The sequence below is a fragment of the Chamaea fasciata genome, unplaced genomic scaffold (genome assembly GCF_029207755.1).
Source record: "Chamaea fasciata isolate MVZ Bird 193981 ecotype frontalis unplaced genomic scaffold, bChaFas1.0.hap1 SCAF_1, whole genome shotgun sequence".
In the NCBI taxonomy this organism is placed as follows: Eukaryota; Metazoa; Chordata; class Aves; order Passeriformes; family Sylviidae; genus Chamaea; species Chamaea fasciata.
Genome location: NW_027094086.1, coordinates 128,887,010 through 128,911,062, shown reverse-complemented (window position 1 = coordinate 128,911,062; position 24,053 = coordinate 128,887,010). Strand labels below are relative to the sequence as shown.

The 24,053-nt window shown below is 37.7% G+C and overlaps 1 protein-coding gene across 7 annotated transcripts in view; it reads left to right on the top strand.

Annotated features, from left to right (window-relative positions):
* PPP1R9A (protein phosphatase 1 regulatory subunit 9A) overlaps positions 1-24,053 on the top strand; it is a 132,794-nt gene that overhangs the window by 74,187 nt on the left and 34,554 nt on the right. For all 7 annotated transcript variants that reach the window (XM_066197236.1, XM_066197268.1, XM_066197261.1 and 4 more), the window contains 2 exons: positions 4,033-4,137; positions 18,004-18,139. In XM_066197236.1, coding sequence (XP_066053333.1) covers positions 4,033-4,137; positions 18,004-18,139 — 241 coding nt within the window. The remainder of the gene's footprint in view (positions 1-4,032; positions 4,138-18,003; positions 18,140-24,053) is intronic.

Sequence of the window (24,053 nt, the reverse complement as noted above, 5' to 3'; positions counted from 1 at the left end):
ACACTGAAAGTACATTAATTAAATGGAATAGGAAGCTGTACCATAAATTTTACCCACTAAAGAAGTGATTTGGTGTATGTAGTCTTATGCAATGCTCATATAAAACCTGCTTGCTTCTAGAATTGCTTATTTGGTATACCCAGGCTAAAGAATTCCTTTTCCACATAAAATATTTCCTATCATATGGGGCACAGTTATCTTTGTATTTTACACCACCTGCCAATCTGTGTATTATACAATACCTGCCAAAACCAAGTCAATCTCTTCTCATTAGGAGAAAGAAGAAAACTTTGCTATGTAATCATTCAATAATAAAAAGGATTCTTAAGTATCTTCCAACCTGTACAATTTTTCATTTTGTCCCAGTGCCTAACTTTGTAAATTTCCATTCCAATAAAATACTACTTCTCTGATATGTAAGCAATTAAATCAACTTATCTGCATTCTCCTTTTCTGATTTTAACCATTATTGTGTTGCTATATTAGTTCTAAACAATATGAAAATTTTGTTTATAAATAAGAGTAGGAATAAACTTTTAAGACTTTGATGCTGTCTTCTAAGAAACACATTGCAGTAACATGTTCCTTCTTGAACACTTCTAACTTTTCAGCCAGGCAAAAAGTTGTTCTTCTGTGGAAATACCACAAAAATTTAAACAAAAGACTCTGGAATGCAGCGGGTTGCAAAGTTTAGTAAACCTTGGTCTGAACCACTGAAGTACATAGTCTTCTAGATTGGGCTTGGAGGTGTCTCTACAGATCTTGGCAATAAGATACCAAGTTGAAGGCCAACTACTGATTTATCATGGGCTTAAAAACTATGAAGGGAAATGAAGACACCTCAAGATGTCATGACTGTATCCATTACTTCAAATTCAAGTGAATGTTTTTCTGAAGGTTATGCTTGACCTCAGCTAGAAGGCATTAAGCTCACGACTGGTATACTTTGTAAAATTCTCTGATTGAAAATCAGTCACTCACTGCTGCTCTGTCATGATCTGTAATTTCTTTTCATCTCATTATTCACATGTTTGAGTGGGCTACAGAAGTTAATGTTCCATCACAATTCTCTTCTTTCATTTCCCTAGATGGCATCTGAAAGGAACTTGTCAGCTGAGAAAAAATAATGTCTTTCTTTGACCATCCTAATATTTGTGTTGGTTTTCAACTGGCAGAATGTTCAGTCAGCTGAGAAATAGGACTCTGATTTTCTCTTTGAGAGCCTGACTGATCATTCACTTGGGAAAGGGATTTATAATCCTCTCAGTCAGGACCAGACAGTTCTGCATAATAAAGTGCATCAACTGTAAAAGATCCTGTTAACTTCATCTTTATGAAAAGCCTACTTAATCATTAACACTGATAGCAAAATAAAGTCTCCTACCAGAAAATAAAACTATTTCAACAGTTGCATCAGATACTCTGAGTAATGACATAGCAATATTCAACCGGGTTCTTCTAAAGCTACAATTTAAAATGTTACAGTATCCGTAGGATAGTTGTTCTATTTTTTATTGAAAGGCCTATCAAATTATGATATACAGTACTTGTTTCCCATGGAAATACAAAATCTGTGCAAAGGGGTTTCTCAGTGATTTAACACCACTGGTTTGATTCATGTTGCTGTAGACAAACAGGTAGCATTTAGTTGTCATATTTAAAGGTTTTGTGTACCAATATTTAACCAAGGAGGTGTTTCAAGATGAATCCAAAAGCAAGCATGTTGATAAGTTTTAGGAGAAGTTATTAATAGTGTGAAAAATATTAAATCAGTCATTAGACTGAATATGAATAATAAAATCTTTTCCTGGATCAATCAATCCATAGCTGCTTCTTTCAAATTATTGTGGTGATGAGTCATTCACTTTTTGAAGTATTTTGATAGCATTGGGAGCAACAGTTTTGAAACATTACATAGTTCTTAAGTTGAACTCTAGAAGTTGTCTCTGCAGAAATTAAATTTTTCAGTTTATCATACAGAACAATTGCGCAAATAATTTGTTCAACTTTAGTTGGTTCAGTTCTGTAGTTGCTACTTCATTGTAATCTGTGGGCAGAGTTTAGTCATGAACATTAGAAAATAATTGCCAGAAGAAGTACCAATTTTACTAATGATAAAAGCAATAAAATGTCTATAATTGAGGCTTTGGCAACCTGAGCCTAGTTTTTCATTCGTGTTTGAAATTAGATTTGGGAGATAGAGGAGGCCTGGAGCTCCAGTTGGAGTGGGCTCTAACGGGAAGGCTGCCCTTTGTATGTTGATATGTTTGTATGTTCATATATAATTAAAATACATGTGTATATAGAGAGAATGGAGTTTTGGAGAATAGTGGCCATAAAAATAAGAGTTGGAAGTTAATTTAGGAGCTATGCAAATAAAAAAGAAGATGATACAAAATATGCCTAAAGGACAAATAGAATTAGAGTGAATCAAGATGAAGCCCCTTATGAAGTTGCAGAAAACAGTTCTTTAACATAGTGTTTCATGACCTGAAATACTGTACCTATTTATCTGTATGAACACTGCAAGTCCACTGTGTGATGATGTACAGTGCTGTTGCTATCACCTGAAAGAAATCTGTTATTCTCCCATTTTCAGCCAAGCGGGTGACAGTTTCCCATTCACTAGGCATCAACTTCTTAAAAGTTCTTTTCCAGGAACTCCTGTGGCCTTCTGACTGCACCGTGTGTTTGCTGAAGTTAGGAAAAAAAAAATAATTTAAAATTTAAAAAATATTAATGTGATAGCTGTATTTCTCAAATGTTTCAGTGAAAATTGAAATAAAATTCTGAGATTAAAATGTGTAATATGATTTTCAGTATAGGAGTTTATATGCCTTTCTCAAGGGAGATCCCGCCCAGAACACAGTGACTTTCTGTGGTGTGTGGCTGCCAAAAAGTAAATACTGTATTTCTTACTCACCACTGGAATCCAAAGAACGGAAGATACTGCTTGAACATACGTAAAACTGCAAAGCATTTCCTCAGACTTGACAGAGAAATTAGTGCTCCAAGTCAGAATGCTGCAGCATTCTGTTCAAGCCTCTGATGTTCTTTGAAAAGAAGTCTTATCACTAATATATCCTGTGATGTTAAATATGGTAATTAGGTATTTTCATATAAAGTAAATTGGATTTTTTCATAGCTGTTTCTCGGTTGCTTTGTAAACTGTGTCATTTGTATCAATAGAATCCATGTAAGTACTTGAAAATTGCTCCCTTTGACCAGTTTTGGATGTGTGTGTTTGGTTTTTATTTTGAAACTATCAGAAATTGTGCATTTCTAAAGAATAGTTTAGCAGACGTCTTCCAAGGATTTGTAGTCCAGATGAGTCCAGTGCCTTGCCTGCTCTAGAGAGTTTGTAGCAGTGCTTGCTTTAGATAATAGCAGCATGGCTTTCATTCTGTCTTAACTTTTTCTGCATTTAACAGTGTATCAGCTGTAAATAAGTGTTCGGTCGGTTTCAAAAAGAGAGTCCTCATTAAAACAGTCCAATGTTTTATGATTGTGTGCAGCAGGATTACACACTGGGATTTCATCTCTTTTGATGAAGTTAGATGAAATATCTTAAGAGAGTACGTCACAATTGGATCTGATACATAAGTTCTTTTCTCCACAGATGAGCAGGTTGTTTTAGTTAAATACTATCTTTTTTTTCCATTAGCATGAAATGCCAGGGTTATGTCTTACGCTGTTTTTAAAGATTGGCTTAGGAAAGAATGATATAAGTGCTGTTCAAGTATCTCATTTAATTTAATTCATATGACAAATTCAAGAGTTTGTGTTGCTGTATTTCTATACAAGGAAAGAGACTGGAAAATTAATTGATACTAACTGTAATGGTAACTTTGAAGTTGAATTTATGGGATGTCTGTGTGTGAGGAATGATGCATTTTTCATATTTACCTCAGTCATTTTATGACTGAGCTTTTGTTTAAGGTCAAACTAGAAAGATCTTTCTATGCCAAGTGTTGCTGAAAATTTGCTTGAATTCATACAGTTATTTATGCATTTCTGTTTTTCCCCTGAAAGGATCCAAGTGAATGACCAAATTGTGGAAGTTGATGGCATCAGTCTGGTTGGTGTTACACAAAATTTTGCTGCAACTGTTCTTAGAAACACCAAAGAGAAAGTCAGGTGAGTATTTTAGAAGGAAAAAAGAAATTTTAATTTAATACTTAAGACTACTTGGCTTCCTTCACAGGCCTTTCAGTTTGCCGAGGTAGAATCAGTGGATGTTGGCCTCTGTGTCTTCTCTCCTTTGATCCCAAGAGTGGGATCAAATGCAGTATTACAGTTTTGTTATGGCTTAGATTTTTAAAATATTACCACCAAGACAAGCTGAAATTGCAGACAGATGATGACTGTGCTCTTGATCATTAGTCTAGATGTTCATGGGCTTCAAGCTGTTTTTATTAGTTGGAATAATGAAGGTCATGAGTGTTGGTCAGATGGAAGCTGCTGCCAGTGATCACTTCCTTGCTCCACCCATGGGGACACTGACCATGTTCATGCTCCGAGGTTGGAGCAGGAGGAGATGAGCACTCCGGTCCCTCAGATGCCACCTCAGCACAGAGGAGAGGAGAGTATTGGATGCAGTCGTGATAACAGCTACCAAATTGAGGAAAGTAACCAGTATTAATTAACTTAGCTCCCAGTACCATCTGTGGGTTTCTCTCTGCACCTATACTGTGACTCATCGAAAGGTGTCCCTGTAAAAACCCATAAAATAATGAACAGTCTAGAAAATATAATATACACTGCAAGTACACTTCTGAACTTGTGTAAATGTGAGTGCTAAGCTATAAAATGTCATTAATAAGAACATTGTTTCCCTAGAAATGAACTGTTTTGCCATTTAAAACCCTGTGCAGTCACATAGGTTTTCAATAGCTTGTTAATTTCAGTAAAGATTCAACTCCACAAAATAAATCCAAAAATATCTTTGGCAAATTGTAAAAGCAGCCACCATTCTGTATTCACCTTTTGGTTCTCTTTCAAAATCTTCTTTAGGGAGTACAACTGAATTCTTTAATTATTGAGTTCAGAGCTGACTTCTTTTGAACCATGACTAAACTATGGGTGGTAATGTATGCAGACCCCCTCAGATGGTGGTGCTATATGTTGGCGTGCAACATTTCCACTGTAATTCCATAGCTGATCCTGCATGACATTGAGGAGTAATGCTGGGGCTGGTTGAACAGTCTTTAGTTGAGAATAGTTATTTAGGAAAAAAAAATAGAAATTGTAGTGTAATTATAGGTGAGTATATTTTTGTGTAACATTTACATTTCAAGTTACACCATTACTATTCCTGCAAAGACTCACACATGCTGTGAGTGTTCCTACTGACTAAACTATGAAAATGAGTACATACTTTATTAGATTTTCTACAGCTGGGATCTTCAAACATAAAATACTTACAGCAGAGAATAATGTGTTCCTGTGTTTTGGTACACTGAGCAAATGTTATATGTATTCTGTGTTTGATGTGCCAGTTCAAAAGGAAAAAGGAAAAAAAGAAAGGGCTCACATAAAACATATGTACTGTATACATTTAGAATCAGCTTAGTTTGTATAATTATTACTGCATAAGTTATAGAATGGAATACTTACTTCCATGGGAAAATAATGGAGGAAGGAAAAAACATAAAAAGATTTTCACACAGAGCTCCCACAGTCTTCTCTCAGGAAATAAATTACAGTGAGATTGGTTGCAATCTAGACCCTTGTCACAAAATAGGGAGCTGAAAAAGAATTTCTTCACTGTTGTTGAGCTCACATTGTCAAATGTACTGTGTCTCCTGTGCACTGGGATCACTGGCTTCTGACAGGTCTCATCTATCAAAGAGAGATATTTGAGTTTCTACATTTTTCCTTTTAGGATTAAGATACTGAGTTTTCATGAAAAAAAATGAACCCAGTGTGTTAGTGTCAAAACTAGACCAAAAAAAGCATAAAATAATATTCAGTTAATAATAAATTTTAAATATTTAATGAGTTACAATGTAAAATAATGCTAAAATATTAAGAATGTATACATAAAGATCATACCATGTGGTTGGGCAGTATCTTACTAATGTGTATTTCTAATTAGAGGAAAAAAATGGGCAGAATTTGGTGCAACTTCCTTAATTTTTTTTTCATTTTAAACTTCATGAAAAAAATGCTCAGAAAACTGCTTTCTGTTACATGCAAGCCAGCTGAGAAACCACAAACCCTGTTTTGTGGTAGGCTGGGAGTGAGACTTGTCAAGGTAGCCAGGCCTTGTGTGGCACAGGCTCCTGCTTAGCTTCTGGTCCAGTCCTCGACGGTTTTGTTGCCTGATGCTTTACATTGGTTTTAGTTGCACAAAATGAAAAATGTTTCCAGAAAGCTGTTTTTTGGAGACAGATACTTCAGGATGCTTGGCATTTTGGCTTCAATACACGCTTGAACATTTGCTTGTAAAGAAGTGTGAGCTAATACTGATGAATTTAGATATGAAAGGAAATAAGGTATTCTTAACTTTGTGACTGTTTTTCTTTTGATATGTGACAAAAGAGCCCTGCCTGCTGCTTGTTTTGTGGAGAGAACCATTAGTTTCTGACAGATCCTCTTTCCTGCTGTGTTAGGGCTAGGATGGAGAATCCCTCATCTCCACCCTCTTTGGCAGACAGTGACAGCCTCTGCACTTGAACTGCTCCAGAACATTAGGGACAACATGGGAGGGTCTGCTGGAGCAAAATGCCTTTCTTGCCCCCAGTGTCAGCTCCTGCCTGTTGGCAGTGCAGGGAGCAGTGCTCCTGCCCTTTGAGTGCACCATTCCCGTGTCAGCTGCCATGAATGATCCGTGTCACGGCAGGAGGCAGGGGCAGGGGAAGAGATTACTGCTTTATAAACCCCTGTTGCCTTTCCTATGGAGGAAGTCCCAGCTGAGCCTCCAGTGTGCAGGCAGTGTACAAGCACACCTCACCTGATCCAAGGCAAGGCAGCTTCACAATGCTTCCTTCACAGGAGGAATCGTGTTCACACTTACTCGTGTATCTGCTGTTCAATAGTGTCAGCTTGATGGGGTTTATAGAACTGCTTTAATAAGCATAGTTCTCTTTGTTATCATAGCATACAAAATCTGGGTCTTTCTTCTGCCTGGTGTCCTGTACACACAGCGATCTGTGTGCCTTTCCCTGGCATTACTTCACGTTTATATCCCACAGCTTTACATATCTGAAGTCGTTTTGTGCTTAATCTAGTCAAAGTGCATGCTGGTTTTTATAGCAGGGTTTATTATGTGAGATCAGTTGTAAAGAAAGGACACTCATGAATAGAGTGACATTAAAGCCACTTTCTTAATTCTTCACAATAAATGCAGTCAATGCCTCTTCAGAGAGCTTGCATAATACCAATACTTAGTGATTTATTTTTCCTCTTTGAGCCTTCTGAACACTTTGAATGATACTGACAGTGGAAGTCGTTGACCTAGAATAGATTTTTGCAATTTTTCCACCAGAAAAAATGTACCCAGACTGTCTGTAGCTGACACAGTAAAGAATTTGTGAAAATGAAGACATGGCTTTTACCTTTTGAACTGTTCTAGGTGAGGCTGAGAGGAGGTGAAAGAAGAACAAACGTAAGCATCTACAATTACTTTATCCATTGCTTGCAGTATTGGATTATCCAGCAGGGTCATCATACCACAATGCAAGATCCTTGGCTCAACCAATTTGACTTCTTCAATGATAATAAATTAAATGATTCTTTCTTATAGTGTTTTCTGGGAAGATAATCAGTGCCCAGCAGATGTACACAGGCTACTCTGGTAGCCTGTGAGGCAAAGGAAAGAGATGAAATTCTTTCATAATCCCAGCTGGCAATCAGCTTCTGTTTTTCAGGATGAGAATTAGTGTCCTCGTGACTCTAATCAGGCAAATACAACTATGAATGCTATTTCAATTGATGTAAATATCAAGTCTTCTTTATAATTTTACATAACTGTTTAGTTTACTAATATCTCATATTAGTGGATTCAGAATTTGATTATATACAGGAGGGATTTGAAATGTGTGTTGTTTTCAATATTGTTGAGTGTTGCCCCTGCTCCAAGATTAATGGCTCAGAGGGCAGTGCCACACTAATACCACTAATTGTTCTGTGCTTCTTTTGACCCCATTTAGGATGTAATCTATCAGCTTGAAGTCTGCAAGTGGTGCTTGCAGTCATAAAAGATAGGATAAGGAGAGAGCTTGACAGTGGGAATCCTGTCCTGTCATGGAGTTTATCCTGTATTGTTTGGTTTGCAGTCTCCACATGGGCCGTGATGTTGAGTATCAGACCTGTTCTTTGTAGCTGGTTGGGTGATGTTAAGCTTTTGTGTCCACACTTTCTTCCCCTGTTGATCGCAGTGAAAGGGTTTTGGAAGACCCCACAGTCTCCGCCCGAGAAAACTCAAAGAGCTGTATGCCTCCAGGGAATTTTTTTTTTTTTTCTTGTACATACTCACAAGAGAAAAAAAATCTAGTTCTTTCATAGAGAAAACTGAATCCTTTTATCATACTTACTGGATACAAAGATTTGTGCTCACACGGCTCTGGAGAGGCAGGGTCCCAGGAAAGGAGAACATTGTTCTTGGAAGACTTACTGCATTGATAAGGGGGAAAGGGTCCTGCATGAGAGAATCATCAGAAAATTCCAGTCTTTCATATGCTGCTTGTATGTTTTTAGCATTATTGTTTTTTCTCTGAAAGGTTTCTCTTAAGGAAGTTAACCAAATTCAGCGTTTTACTGGAAAGGCAAATTTTAAATTCTGTGTCCTCCTTCCGTATCCTGTTGTATGAATGTGGCTAAACATTTTCTCAGCTTTCCAGACTGTTGCTAGGCACTGAGCGGATGTTCTCGTGGTGCTTTCTGAGTCAATTCTCGGGTTTTTTTAGGGAACCACGCAGAACCTGTGCAAAACCTGTTTGGTTTATCATGACTTGTACCACTGTGAAAGTTATTAATTGTATTAATTCTAACCTGCCAATGAGTTTACCTGCTTTTGTTTATTTAAATTCTGCTGAAATGCATCAGAGTGTTTCCATCTTTAATAACTGGATAGCCAGTTTTGCTGTGTCTAATTAATCTTCTAGATCATTAAAGAGTATGTTCTAGCAACAGCAGTGCAATTATCCAGCCCTCTAGCTTTTTACTATTAACTATTCTCTGTTCTAATAAAGAATAATTTATTGCCTTTTTTTTTTTTCTTATCTGGAAGGTTGGAATTCAAAGTAGGGTTCTATCTCAACTCCCAGTTAGATCACAGCTTAATTTTTTTTTATCTCATACTAAACTGAAAATGCAATCTTTCACACAAATTTTTACTTTTATATAGCTCTTATACAAGGAGCAATTAAAGAGTGAAAAGTAAAAATAATTGATTGTTCATTAACATCAGCTTAAAATGTCATTTATTCCTTCCTCAGCTAATTTCTCATCCCATCTTGAGCTGAAATTTTTCTGAAAAATACGCTGTTTCTGAAAATAGTATTTGCATGCCTGCTGTTATTTTTGTTTGTCACCACAGCATCTGGAAAGGTAGTTAATACAGTCAGGTCTTTGCAAGAATGAAGACAGTGTAGGGGACAGATGAAGTCTGCCTCAGGACCTAACCAGCAGCGGTATGCCCTGATGGGAATGCTGTTGTTGACAGTAACACTGAACAGCATGCCTTTGTTGTGATTCCTTTGTCTAGGTAATAATCTTCTCTTCTCTCAGTGTGCACGCCTGTGCAGATTTTGTTTTGCTCCTTCTGAGTTTGCCTGCCTGTGCTCTTACCCTATGAAACAGCTGGGTCCTTTAAAATTTGCAGGCATTCTCCGTAGTGCAGATCCACATTGCGGTAGAGGCAGGACTGCTAATTAATGGACAGTGAGACAGGACCCAAACCAAAGGATACCACACTCCTTGTCTGCTTCAGAGAGCTGGGTTATGTTATCTGGCTGTGGGTTGTGGTTTTGTTCTTCCTTTCCTTGTGTATTTCTTTTTCTTTGAATCCTAATGCGAGAGCTTAAGAGATAAAAAGAGAAGGAAAGAAAAGCCCTTTGCTCTGCAATGCTGATTGCTGAGCTGGGACTTCGTGCTGGGCTGCTTCAGAAGCCATGTGTGCTTGTTGTACTTTCTGCTTCTTTGATAAACCTGAATTGTGGATCCCACAAAAACTAAATGTGTGATGCTGTGTGCCAAAGTAGAGTAAATTTCTCCTGTTTAATCCACTGTGGTTATATTAAAGATTCCATAATACACTTTCTGTCTGGTTTCTGCAAAGTACTCCTACAAGCACTGGTAATTATCCTGTGAGACTACCAGGAGTAGTGTGCTGAACATGAAAAATTACTCAAGTCCTCTGACCCCTTAGCATGGGTGAGATAAGACTACATTCATCCCTGCTTAGCTGGTTTATATTCCTTGGCTGTGCCTGTGTAGTACACAAGCTGTGCCTTGGACTGTTCTTTGTGCCGAGGCCAGCTGGCACCAGAGTGCTTAGTGCTCCTACCCTTAAAGAGTTGTACCTTTCTGAGCAGGCTGGCCATATCCAAATTGTCCACTGAAAACATCCAAGCTGACTCCTAGCCTTTTCCAACTCCTGGCCTGGGTCTGGGTATTCTTTAGTAGAGTATTAGTTAACTTGGGTCAAACTGTTTCCAAGACTGTTTCAGTGATGTAATATGATTTTAACATGATGACCAGTTATTAGTATTTGGAAAGCATTCTCTGGCACTGTGTAATTTACTGGCATAAGCATAGCCCCTATGTCCTGAGTTCTTGCTAATTTGAATTTTATGGCTATTTTTTTTTCCTCAAAATATTTACACCTTTGGACAGGAAATTATATGTTTGAGTGTGAAATATATAAAGAAATCTTCATTTAAATATTTTTTCTGAATTATAAACTATTTTTCTAGGTATTGGAGCATGGCTTTTAGAATTAAGTATAACATGAATGAGTAAGGCTCAGTGGGGCTGGATTTCATTAGGAGCAGCTTTTCTTTTCTTTTCCTGGAAAATGGAACAACTTGACAGATTTTGAATCAGTTCATTCTCAATTTGGTTGGATCTAAACATAAATTACTAACCCTGCAAATGAAATAGCATGTGTTTATTTAGCTAATTTTTTTTTTTATTCCTTCATCCGATATACTATTTTGTGGAAGCTCCCACACAGTTTTGGTGCACCTTGATTAATGGGATATAACTTTATGACAGCTGGGCAGAAATACCTGCTGTTCATCTTTGCAGGATAACTCTCCAAACTATGTGGATGCTGCTGTAGGAGCATTTAGCTGGACTGTGCTGTGAGGATGGTCTGTCTTGCCTAGAATCTGGATCATGTAATCATCCAGATTAAGGACATGGTCTGAACTCAGAAGCTTACTTGTGACCTATCTGTATTTTCTTCCTGGATTTCTTCCCTGTGGATGCCAGTGAGGGTGAGGGAAGACAGATCTCACCTCAAAAAGCAGTCCGTTTTGTTTCGAAACATGGCCTGCTAGCACTTGTACCTTCTGGACAGAGGTGACTGCCTTCAGGTGTGTTAAAACACAGATTTACAAATGTGTTTCTTTGCAGTGGCTATTCCCGTAAGAATCATGTGGTGCTATAGAAAATGCTGATTAAATTATCGCCCTGTATTCAAGGAAGCCTTTTAAGCAAGGATTGTGTTGGAACACTGTCAGGCTGTCTGGAAAGAGATGGGATTGATTCCTAATGTGCACTCTCAGAAGAGCAGAGCAATGTAAGGACCAGAATCTGGAGAGGTGCCAAAACATTGAATCCCTTGGCTAATTTTGAGGTACTCGAGTAAAGCTAATGTGTCAGTGAGGCCCTAGACTACAATTGATTTCTGGAGGAATAATTAATCTAAGTGCATTGATATTATTGGGTGGGTTTTTTACATGACTTCCTAATTGTCTGACTCAATATCCATTTAGTGTTGATTGTAGCAGAGTTTATCAGGGGCTTCTATCCAAGATGCTCTGGAGAGTCTGCTGAGGCTTTTCTGGTGCTTGATCTGTGATTTTCCGGCTCATCCACCAGTACCGCTGATACCACTGTTTGCCCAGAAGGCCAACCACATCCTGGGTCAGCACCAAAAGAGGAATGGCCATCAGGGTGAGGGAGGTGATTCTGCCTTCTTCTCTGCCTTGTGAGACCCCACCTGCAGTGTTGTATCCAGCTCTGGGGTCCTCAGCACAAGAAAGACATGGACCTGTTGCTGTGGGTCCAGAGGAGGCCACAGAGTTGATCAGAGGGCTGGAGCACCTCTCCTGCAGACAGATTGAGAGTGCTGGAATTGTTCAGCCTGGAGAAGCAAATACTCTGAGGAGATTTTATAGTATCTTCCAGTAGTGAAAGAGGGCTTATAAAAAAGAGGTAGAGTGACTTTTTACACAGATAGTAGTAGGACAAGGGGGAGTGATTTTAAACTAAAAGAGGAGAGATTTGTGTTATAGATTAGGAAGTTCTTGACTCATAGGGTAGTGAGGCACTGGGACAGGTTTCTCAGATAATGTGTGGATGCCTCATCCCTGAAACTGTTCAAGGCCAGGTTGAATGGGGCCCTGAGCAGCCTGATTTAGTGGAAGGTGTCCCTGCTCGTGGCATGATCCCTTCCAACCCAAAGTGGTAAGTTGATGTCCTGTAGTCTGTCTTTAAATTCAGGGTACTTTACTTCATCCTGGGTCTGGGGACAAGGATAGAGGCTGCAGAACTTCTGCACAACAGTTCATTTGACTGGCAACTCGATCTCCAGGGTCCTTGGAGGCTCTTCCCAAAGTCTGCTTATCTGTACTGGCTTCACACAGCCAGCATCATGCACTAGATACTGCCCAAATGGCCCTCTTAGATTTTTTTTTTTTTATGACCTTAAATAACTTCACTCAGTCATTGCCACTTTCATTCACTGATGGTTGTCACTTCATTATGTTACTTTGGGTGCTGATCTCCAAGTAGAGTTCTTCACTTAGTTTTGGGTCACTTACCACTTATCTCCAGGCAAACCTTTTTTATTTCCCTCTACCAGTCCTCTTGGTTCCAGCTAGTAGCTTTAAAGATTGCTGTGTACATGCCTGTCTCTGATGCAGGGGTGGCAGGGGCAGATTTACTGACATAAGATTGCACATGAGATACATCGGGTTACACAGGGCTGCAATCACAGGATCTTCCACAGCCTGCAGGAATGGGTTGACAGAAACCTTATGAGGCAAGGGCTGATGTGAGTCTGGCATCTAGAGCAGCATTCCTGTGCAACACTGTGAGCTAGACAGCAGATGTGCAGGCAGCATTCCTGGGAAAAGGTGGAAAGAGAACATCTTTAGCTGAAAGAAAAGAATGGGATGTCAGGCGTCTTATTGCTGTCTCAACTGTCTTCCATGAGGTAGAAAGGATAAACCCAGATTCTGCATACTCTCAGTACAAAGGGACAAAATAACAGGCAATGAACAGAAGTTTGCAGCAAGGGTAATTCTGACTGAGGTCATGATGAAGTCAGCCATCTTTTCAAGTCAGGGGCTTAGGCTGTACCAGTTTCCTTCCAACTGAAATTATTCAGAGTGTTTATGAGTTTCAGATCATTTCATACCAGGAAGTGTAAAGGAAGCTCATAGGTTGTGAACTCCTTACGTGCAGTCAGTGACTTCTGCATTTGAGAGTGCTGTTTGGGAGAGGTTGGTCTTGTTTATTGTAACCACATAAATTCCAGCTTGTGCTGCTGAGGCTAAATAAAACTGCTTTCTTAACAGGGTTCACACCCCTTTTAGCACTTTGGATTAAAAATGTGGCTGTTAACCTAATGGAAGCAGCCAGAGTAGGTAATTGTAGACATCCTGAAACAAATGAGATAAATGGTAGCCGAAGCAGCTTCAGACTTTAAAACTCAGAGGAAAACCATTTTAAAAATCATAGAATGGTTTGATTTTAAAAACCATGGAATGTTTTTTAAATGACCTTAAAGATAATTTAGTTCCAACCCCTCTGCTGTTGTCAGGGACACCTTCCTCTAGAGCAGGTTGCTCAAAGCCCCATCCACGCTGGCCTTGAACAGTTCCAGGGATGAGGCATCTGACTGTAAAACCCCCTGAATTAATTTTACTGTACTTTTTTATGGACCAAACTGTATTTTAGGAAAGACTAGAAGAAAAGATTTTGAGTACTGTTACCACAAGCCCCCGTTCTTTCTTAGAATGTGTTTGCTGCATTCTTACTTGATTTTTGTTGGATTTAAGGAAACCATGCTAATGTATTTTTAACTGAGCACTTAATGCCCAAAGTATTTTCAGAAGAAATCATTAACTCATTTCACTAAAAGTATGTGCTGCAGAATTCAGTTTCACATCACGGATTTGGTGCCTTTGCAATTTTTTTTAGATCCATTTATTTTCAAAGTGGAAATATTTTTTAATTTAATCATTTTTTATAATAATGTTTCTAGTTCCCATAGTTGATTAAAAAATCAATAAGTTGTTATAAGAAGCACATGTCTGCAGATCCTCTTTTAATAAAAGCTGGACATGTGCAGAAGGCTATGTATCAGGTGTGCTGTAAAATGTTTAAATCATGGTTTGCAGGAGATGTAGGAGTTGCTGCCAGTTTCAGTAGAATGTTTTTCTTTACCACCACTACTGTAATTAATTTTCAGTTTCTCAAGATACATAATTCTTTTAGATATTCTAAAATCCATTATTAGAGAAAAATATTAATTACATTTCTAGCTCCATCCCTGTTCATTTTAACCACAACCACAAAGAATATTTCACAGCTGGTTATTCAGCTAAATTGTGTAACTCTTGAATATCAAGGGCAGTTCATGCCCTGCCTCTCTCCTTCTCCTTCCTTCTTTTTTGAAGATTTCAGAAAAAAATGAGTAATGACCTGAGATTTGGTACAGTGATGGCTGTGTCACAGACTTGCTGGAGTTTGTTTTGCGTTTTCTGGCTTTAATAATCTAAGGGAATATTACTGTGATGTGGTTTAAAGGCTGTAAAATGCTCATTTGTCTCCTATCTAAAAACATGACCAGCTTCTCAAATAAAATATTGCTGACAGAATGTATAGTTCTTTCTTATAATACTTCTAGCCTTTGAGACTAATTAATGAAGTCTGAAATGCGTGTGATTGCTGATGTTGAGCCAAAGTGATTTGAAATATATAATTAGCCACTTTGTTGAAGTGTGTGTATTATGGTTCAGTGACTGATTTTTTGGTCAGTGAATCACAGCCTTATGTCTCTTTCTCATATTTAAACACTTCAGATTATGATAGTTCTTGTATGTAAAGCTTTTTTGTGAATAAATATCTAATTCATGCTTAGAGTTTTAATAACTGCCCCTACTTTATGGTTTTAAAGTTATTTTTATTCCACTCTCTCTTCTAAATTTAACTTTGTAATTTATGGTTTATCTCAATTATATGCATGGTATTCTTAAGATCATGGAATGTAGAATGACAAAAAGTTTGGTTTAATTTGTAAAAGCTGTAATTGCTGGGAACATAGAATTCCATTTTCCAATTTTACTATTCTTTGTCTAGAACTGACATCAATTGTAGATTGAATGATTCTAAAAATTATTTTCAGACATTTTGGATATATCTCACTCTGAAGCAATAAATTTTAGGAAGATAGAACATTACTAGTATATTTCTGTTTTGGAAAACATTTGTTTTAAACTTTGTCAATGCTTGGAGTCTTTTATTCATATGTCATTGACAGCTTCAGGTATCACTGAGTGACTCTTCATTTTTACACGTGATTCAAGCCTTGAAAATCACATCACTGTGAACTGTGAGTGGCTTTGGCATGAGAAGAAAAATTCAGTTAATAAGGCTTCATATTTTTACATCCTACCTAATTTCGTTTGTATGAAAATATTACTGCACTACAGTCTAATGGGTCAAAAACCACTTCTAGATTATCAGGAATTGCCAGACTTTTTATGCTTTATATGTTGTCTATTCTAAGTTTTTAGTGTATAAAGATGATTGTTTGAAGTATTTGGAGTCTTGTATTTTCCAAGGAAGCTGAATTACCAGGCAGAGGTGCAGAGGGAATCCAATATTTGCATCACTTTGTGATGCATCACTTTGTGGTGTGGTTTCATAATTTTACACATTGAGGATTTCCCTCACATGTTTACAAATGTGGTGCTCTCTCTACTGTGTGTAAGTAATATATTAATGTATAATTTTGCCTAATTTTTTTAATATAAATTATTTTTTTCCATATTTACTTTTAATTTGTTTTTACATTAGAGGAGACAAACAAGTAGCAGATACGGGTTAAATCCTTTTTCACTTTAGTAATTTCAAAAGTTCATTGTTCCTCCCAGTTGAGTCTGAAAACATGACTGGTTTAGTCTTTGTAATACTTGGCTCTAAAATCAAAATTTAGAGGAAACAGGATCTGTCTGTGAGTCAGTATGCAGAACAGATGAAGTGTAGGGGCCATGAAGAAACATTCTTTTTCTTTCAGCCCAAGGTCTTTATCATTACTGAGAACTAATGTTGTATTTTGTAATAGTGGGATATGTGTCCCAGACTGTGTTCTGTTTTAATCAGGATTAAAATGCTGATGTTATTGCCTTGATTCTCTTCTACTTTGTGCTGTATTTTCTATTGATGTTTTTAAGCTAAGACGCTTTCTGGCAAATTATTTTCAGAGCACCTTGTGTCATTATTTCAAATGGAGTCACTCATTCTCACCTTTCTTATTTTTTTGGAAGTAGTTAGTAGGTTGGATATTTTGATGTTGAAATATTCTCTGAATTGCAGTCCTTTCTGTAATGCCTGACTTCATAGAATCTGAAAAATTATTTGTCACAGGAAATGGACCCAGGGTCGTCCACTGTTGGGAAGTTGGCTTACACATGGATGACAAATCCCAAGGGATTTTAACAGTGATAGGCAGTACTAATGAAAAAAAATTCATACATGGGATATAATGCACATTTCTGCATCTCATTCAAGTAATAAATTAAATTCATCATTTGAGCCAAATGTTGTGGAAACAAATAATTTACTATATCCAGTATCTCAGTGTCACCTTATTGTGCTTTTCAGCTCAACATAATACTTCTTTCATCTGTAATTACCTAATTATCTTTCTAGCCTTGTAAAAATAATTCTTCAGCTTGACGTCTTTAAATTGTGCTTTTGTTGAGTAGTTCACAGTGTGTTGGTATTATGTAATGGGTGTTTATGATTAGTTTTGAAGATAGCAACATATCTAAATATGGTTATGCCACTGTGCTGAAAAAAAAAAAGGGTTACAATCCAAACCAATTCTGAGTTCTAGTTGCTGAAAGCAAGACTGAGAAGCATTCTTGTAAGTCTCAACCAAGAAAGAGGCGCTTCCCTTGTGTTTTGTTAAGCCAAGGAAGTGTGCGCCCAGTGTTCTGCAGTAGCTAACAGTGAAGGAAACGTTCCTTAGCAACAGGAATTCATGAAATAAAAGACAAATTTAAATGCAGCTTTAAATTAAGGAAATAGCGTCTGTCAGATTTTAAAATGTGGAAATAGATTCTGTTTTCTAGACTGGAGGAAGACAAATATAAAAGCTCAGAAATGGAAGATAACTTCTAAGTCAGGGTGGGAAGGAGTTATTCTGGTGCATGTTCCTTTCACTATAAGCTGCCATAAGTGGGCTGATGCTCTTACTGTGGATCCATAACAGTCTGGTCTTCTGTAGCCTTCTGGAAAATACATGGCTCTAAAGGGAATGGGAGCGATTATACTTTACTGAAACTTGGAGTGGAGGCTTGTAATGCTCCCTTCTATTTTGCCCCTCCTGTCATGTGGCCAGACCTGTCATGATCTGATCACTCCTACTCCTGCATACAGTGCCCTTGTGACCAATCTCATCCGCAGAACACATTTGAAACAATCAAAACTACACATCTTTGGAGAAGGAGGCTACCCTCTACACGAGAAATGGCTAAAACCCTAGAACTTCAGTAAACAGTAGGAGTAATATTTTTTCACTAATGTTTTGTACAGGTTTGTAATTGGACGAGAAAAACCGGGACAAGTGAGTGAGGTTGCGCAGCTGATTAGCCAAACTCTAGAGCAAGAACGCCGCCAAAGAGAGCTGCTGGAGCAGCACTATGCACAGTATGATGCAGATGATGATGAGGTAACAGACTGTCCAGTGTCTCACTGTTTGGTGTTTTTTAACATTTTGTTTTCTATTCCTAATTCCTTCTTTGTACTTATCACTCGAAGGTCAACTTTTGGACCTTTCCATTACCTTTGCTGATGATTTTTACAGATTTTGATGATGAATCTTAATTGAAGAACAGATTTATAGAAAAAGTCTTCATCATGGATTTAAAGTATTTGTTTTGTTCCAGAAGAGCAAATATCAAGTTGGTTGATGCTTCTGTAAGCATTCATTTTCCTTGAAGGCATATAACTTTCTGAAATAAGGGAGTAAAGTTTGTTTGGTTGTGCACTGAAACGTTAAAGTTTTGTGAAAACTGGTAAAAGTTGCCTTCTAACTTTTAGAGGAGTTGTGAAAGTTTGGGGTTTTTTTCTAGAAGAATTGATATTGTTCTTAAGTTGGAATGTTTTCTGAAATTCTGGGTATGACCCCTTCTTCCACCCACTGTGATTTTATTTCTTTGTGAACAGATACTCCTCAGGATAGAGGATTTGCCTACCTTGTATGAAGTGTATATTCATGCTTACAATTAGTGCCTGATGTCCCATTACAAAGGTTTTGAAAGTAACAACACTGTGCAGTAAAATTTCCATAATTTCTTTCCATTCTTATAAAATTCCTAGTATGCCTAACTACCAAGATATTTGGAAAGTTTGAGAGCTTTTTCTGAGACTACTGCTGTCTGTGTTACTCCCTAAATTAGCTGCTGGGTTTTGTAACAAACTGCTTCCATATAGTCCAAGCATACTGTCATCATTTCACATCATCTTGAGTAAAATTATTTGAAATGCTAGACTCCATGTATTAGTGTGTTTCCATCCTGGGCCAGTGTGGTGGGGGTTTTTTTGTGGGTTTGTTTTGTTTTGTTTTGTTTTTTGGGGGGATGTGGGGGTATGTGTGTGTAAGGAAACAGCAGATAAGGGGACATAGAAAATTCATTATATGTATATATTATAGGTTAGTTTTTCTTTTTAGAAAAAAAAAATACTCCTGACGTAAAATCAGGCGATACTCAGATTTTGAAACATGCTGTTAAAATAGCAATGTGTCAGAAAAATCAGAAGTGTCCCAACAGGCTAAGTAAAAATCCTGTCTAGCCCTAGTAATGCTTTCACTTACTGTAATTTCCATTGATATTAAGAAGAAAAATATTTCAATATGTCTTAGAATTAATCCTTTCACAGGGACATATGTAACTCATATAAATAAGAGCTGTACACACATGCATATGTACGTGCCTGTGGAGACATGAAGGATAGAAAAATCCATATCCTCTCTATTTCCTTCTCCAGTTACAGAAATATGCAAGTCTTCTAACTTCTCTTTAGTCTAGAATTAAATTCAAGAGAAGTTTCTTGAAGGAACTCTCTTACAATCTCTTCAAAAACGAAATGGAACAATTAGCCATTGGGAAAAGAGACTTCTCACAACTCATCACAGCATGCTATAGATGTCAGGGTTCAAAGATTTTCAGCACCATGTTATGGTGAGCATAGTCTGATCACTTTCATATAAGCAAGAGAGGTGTGTCCTAAATGCCTGACAGTCAAATCTTTCTCACTGTGTACTTGCACATAGAGGGGTGTGTGGCTGACCTGTGTGAGTGATGGATGCATTTCACCTTTTATCTCTGGGACACCTCCACCTGCAAAAAAATCTCAAATGTTTGTGTTTCTTACCTTTTGTTTCTTACACCTTGTGTTTCTTACCTAGTGTTTCTTACCTTTACACACCACACAGGTGGTGTTACTCAAGATCTGGCAATAAAGAAAATGTTGGTAAACCCATAATGACCAATGCCGATCCTGGTAGTACCTCAGGCTTCAGCAGGGATTGTTGCTGTGGAGGTGTTGACAGTGACACTGTCACACTGATGGCCATGCAAGTGTTTCTCAGTACAGTACTGAAAGGGGACAGGGATGAGTAGGTATGAGTAGGTAGGTATCTGGTACTTCTTGAGATGTGTCTCATCCTTGCAATTTGGACGTTGCAAACTCATAAGTCCTGTTCACTGCATAAATTTTGCACAAAAGATGCTAAATCCACAAAGTGTTTTCTGTTGGTAGTACCTTTGGATCACAGAGAAAAACCAAAATTGGGCAATTTTTTTCCCAGATTTTTTCCATAATTAAGAGAGTTAAAGGTATCTTTTCTTACTCTAGCACTACACTGAGGATGGTGACCATCTCTGTGACTATGACATGATTTTTGGCAATGGCCTTTGGAGTGCAGAGGAGAGTTTTGTGTTGCATATGAGGACAGAAGGAAGAAAGGAAAGGACATCTACCAGGGGAGATCCAGATGATCTCATCAATTATCTCTTTTGGAAGGAGAAGGAATTAGGCCTGAGAACAAATGCAGTTCTTAAAAAACTACATTGGGATCATTGAAGGTCATACCCATTTCCTATCTGATGCCATATATATATTTGGGGCATGGGTGGTAAACGTTTTCAGAATAAATGCTGAGGTTTAGTTACTAAGGTTTGAAATGTAGCATGTTCACTTTCTTAATTAAGAGACTTACTGGAAATAGATTTTATTGAACACCTGCAGTAATCCTGAATATTGCTATTTCTTTGGTCACCTGACTATGCCATCCAGGTCTCCTCAAATAACTCACACCATTCCAAGACAACTGACACAATGTAAACTGTGATCTAATGCACATTAACCACAGTTCAAAGACATTTTTGGTCACCACAAGCACTTCTGCTCTATTTACTGTCAAATACAAGCATTACTTCTTTGAGCTTGCCTTGCTCTGTGTGGACAAGTCAGGCTGGGTTTATATTCTGCCAGACACCACCACCAACCCTGCATTCTTTGGCTCTGGTAAGCAGGGGACCTTTTGGGCAGGAAAATCTATAGTTTGCACTGGCTGAATGTATATCTACAAGTGTACAAAACCCACTGCTACACTTTTGAGTCCATTTCATCAAAGGAGTAGTGACTCTGACTGCATGGAGTTCAGGAGCATTTGGTTTGCCAGGGTAAGGAGTTTGGCATTGAGGCAGCACAGAATTACACGAGTTGCTCAGTCTCAGAGCTGTCAAGCCATCCTGTTCCTTTCCCTACACCGTTTAAAATATGGTAACATGGATCTCCAGGTACAATGCTGCATAAATAAAAAAGAAAATTATCTTGAGACTACCAAATTCTGAGGCTCAGAGACTTTACCACAAGGACAGCAATAACATTTTAAGTTTTCCAGAGTGAGAAGTCAGTGATCTTGTTTGAGTCCTGGAGTCATGGCACATGACTTGTGTTTGTTAGAGCTGCTTAAATCACAGGAGGAGAATGTGTGCCAGGCATGTGCAAGTTCTGGTGTTTTATCTTGCTGTGTCACCAGCTGGCTGGATTCCTTTGTCTTGGAACTTCTGACAGTCTTCATAGCCCAAGGAGTATGTAGGTATTTTAGAAGGATCCGAGTTCTTTTAAAAGGCAGTATTCTGAGACAGTTTTGATTTCTGCCAGCTAGTAGGCAGTGGATTGGAGTTAGATACTAAATTTAGAGATGCAGTGTTAGCCTACTACCCTCTCATTCCATTGCCTTGCAGGAATGTTGCCTGACAGCTGTTTGTTGGGGAATATTTACACTAATACATAGTGTTTCTAAAACATATATAATTTACTATGTAAGTAATACTGAAAACTCATTGTTTACTATATAAATGCCCTGCATCCCTGTGTTTCAGAATCTGCTGTTACCATGGGCTGCAGGTCATCACAGGGTTGAAGGATGCTTTCAGATTCTCCTGCATTTAAGTTTTTGCATGGAAACATAAAGCCCTTGTGCAGAACTGATGGGCATGAAAAGAAAATGGATGTTCACAGTGGAGTCCATGCAAAGACTAGCAGGATAAGTGTGCCTCAGCTCGCAATTTGTTGTTAAGCTCCCACAAGCCAAGCACTTGAGCCAGTAGTATCAGCTATTTCTCAGGTGTTACCTACAATTGGCAGCACTTGTATTTCCTAGTGAGTCTGTGCTAATCACAGTAAAGCTGGGAGAGTATATTGCCTCTGGATAGCCGACTGCAGGGTTTGCTCGTCACCAGTTTGTCTAGCTTCCTAAAATCCCACATCCTTTTAATTTGTAGCATCATGTTGGAAAATAAAACTCGAAGGCTTTCGAGTAGGCACTGTCTCTGTATTTACTACTTAGTGAGCTAAGTATGACTTGGATCTGCATCCTTGACTGAAACCTTTTGAATTCCCTGTGTTAACATAGTGTTCTGTGTACATGAGTCAAATTCTGACATTTCTTGGAATTTTGATTTGAACTTGGTATTATCTTCTTTGTGTTCTACAGAAAATGACAAAAGTCACATAAAGCGGATGACCTGTTCCCCAGAAGGCTGCATGGGGTAATGCAAAATGTGAAATTAATTACATTTTGCAGGATTCTGTTCATTCTGTGGCCATACATTAAAGGTTTAATGCAAGTGATGTTTTAATTTATTTTATTATCACTAATAGTCAAATGAATATTTTTTTCATTTTAAATTCTCATTCATTAGGACATGCTGCGAGCAAAGCAACATTTTGAACCATTGAAGAAAATCTTGACACATGCAAAAAAAAAAAAAAAGCAATGTACTTGAATGTCTAACACCCAAAGAGTACATTTGCTAAACCAAATCTTTCAGAGAGTACATTTTTTTCAACATCATTAATATGATGCACTCCTGTAAAAGCAATGATTAATACTGTACCATTATGTTTTTCTTTTCTCTTTTGAAAGAATTAAGTATAAGCCATCAAAGAAAAAATCAAATGAAGAGATGGGCTTGAGTTATTTTTATAGTTTTTCAAATGGTGTTCCCTGATTGTGGGAGAGTTTCAGCAGGAACAAAAGGTGTAGCTTAATGCAGCCTTTGTTATGGTGATTTGGGGAAGGTCTGTCTGCATAATCCTGGCTGGTGCTGTAGCTACTTCTTTCTAGTTGGGAATGTTAGGCAGATTTCAGAAATGTACTGTTAAAGGCAGTTAAACAATGCAAGTAACACATTTTCCCTTTAGAAGTGGAAAATTGCAGCTCATGTTGGTAATTTCATGCTATTAGCTGTGATAGCATATAGCAAAATGGAATGGCTAATATCAGAAGCTATTGCTTTGGATGAGACAAGCTTAAGCCCTAGGTGCTACTGAAATGAGAAACAGGGCTTTTACGTGGATGAATTCTGCTCACCAACACAGAATGAAGAGTCTAAGATTTTCCTTCAAGAGCCTGTAAGTTTTCATTGACTATGGAGTAAAAAATATTACTGCTGTTGCCAGCTAAGGAAACAAAATGTATTGCAGGGAACCTCTGGGAATTACAGTGACAACTCTTACCTCACAGGGCTTTGTTATTTGAAGTAACAGAACTTTTTTTTTTCTGTGTCTTGCTGCTCCTTGTAAAATAGTGAATTTCACATTCTAACTAACTGGCACAGTGTCTGAACAACTATCTTCTGGTAGTTTCATGTGGAACAAAAGCAGAGAGAATTTTTTCAGGGAAAGTGTTTCATGTAGTTTATGATGTATATTTCCTCAATGTATACATTAGTTCTTTTGAACCTGTAATTTGTTTTTCATGTGACTGTAAAATGAAATCCCTTTATTTTGAAGACAAAAGATAAAAGTCCCTTTTATTTCTGTGTTCTGTAATGTGTTCTTGTCATCCTGGTGTCTTGTTTACATGAGCTGTGCTTTTTTTTGATAGCTACTTTTTTCATTAATTGAAGCAAAAATGACTGTGCTCATTGATACTCATTATGTACAATTTGAAGCAAGATTTTCCTTTGCATTCATTTTTAGCTGCCTGATGTTCCTCTTCAAACACTCTGGCTCCTTAGGCCAGTAGAATATTGTTTGTTCTTCAGTTTTTCCCTAATAATTTACTC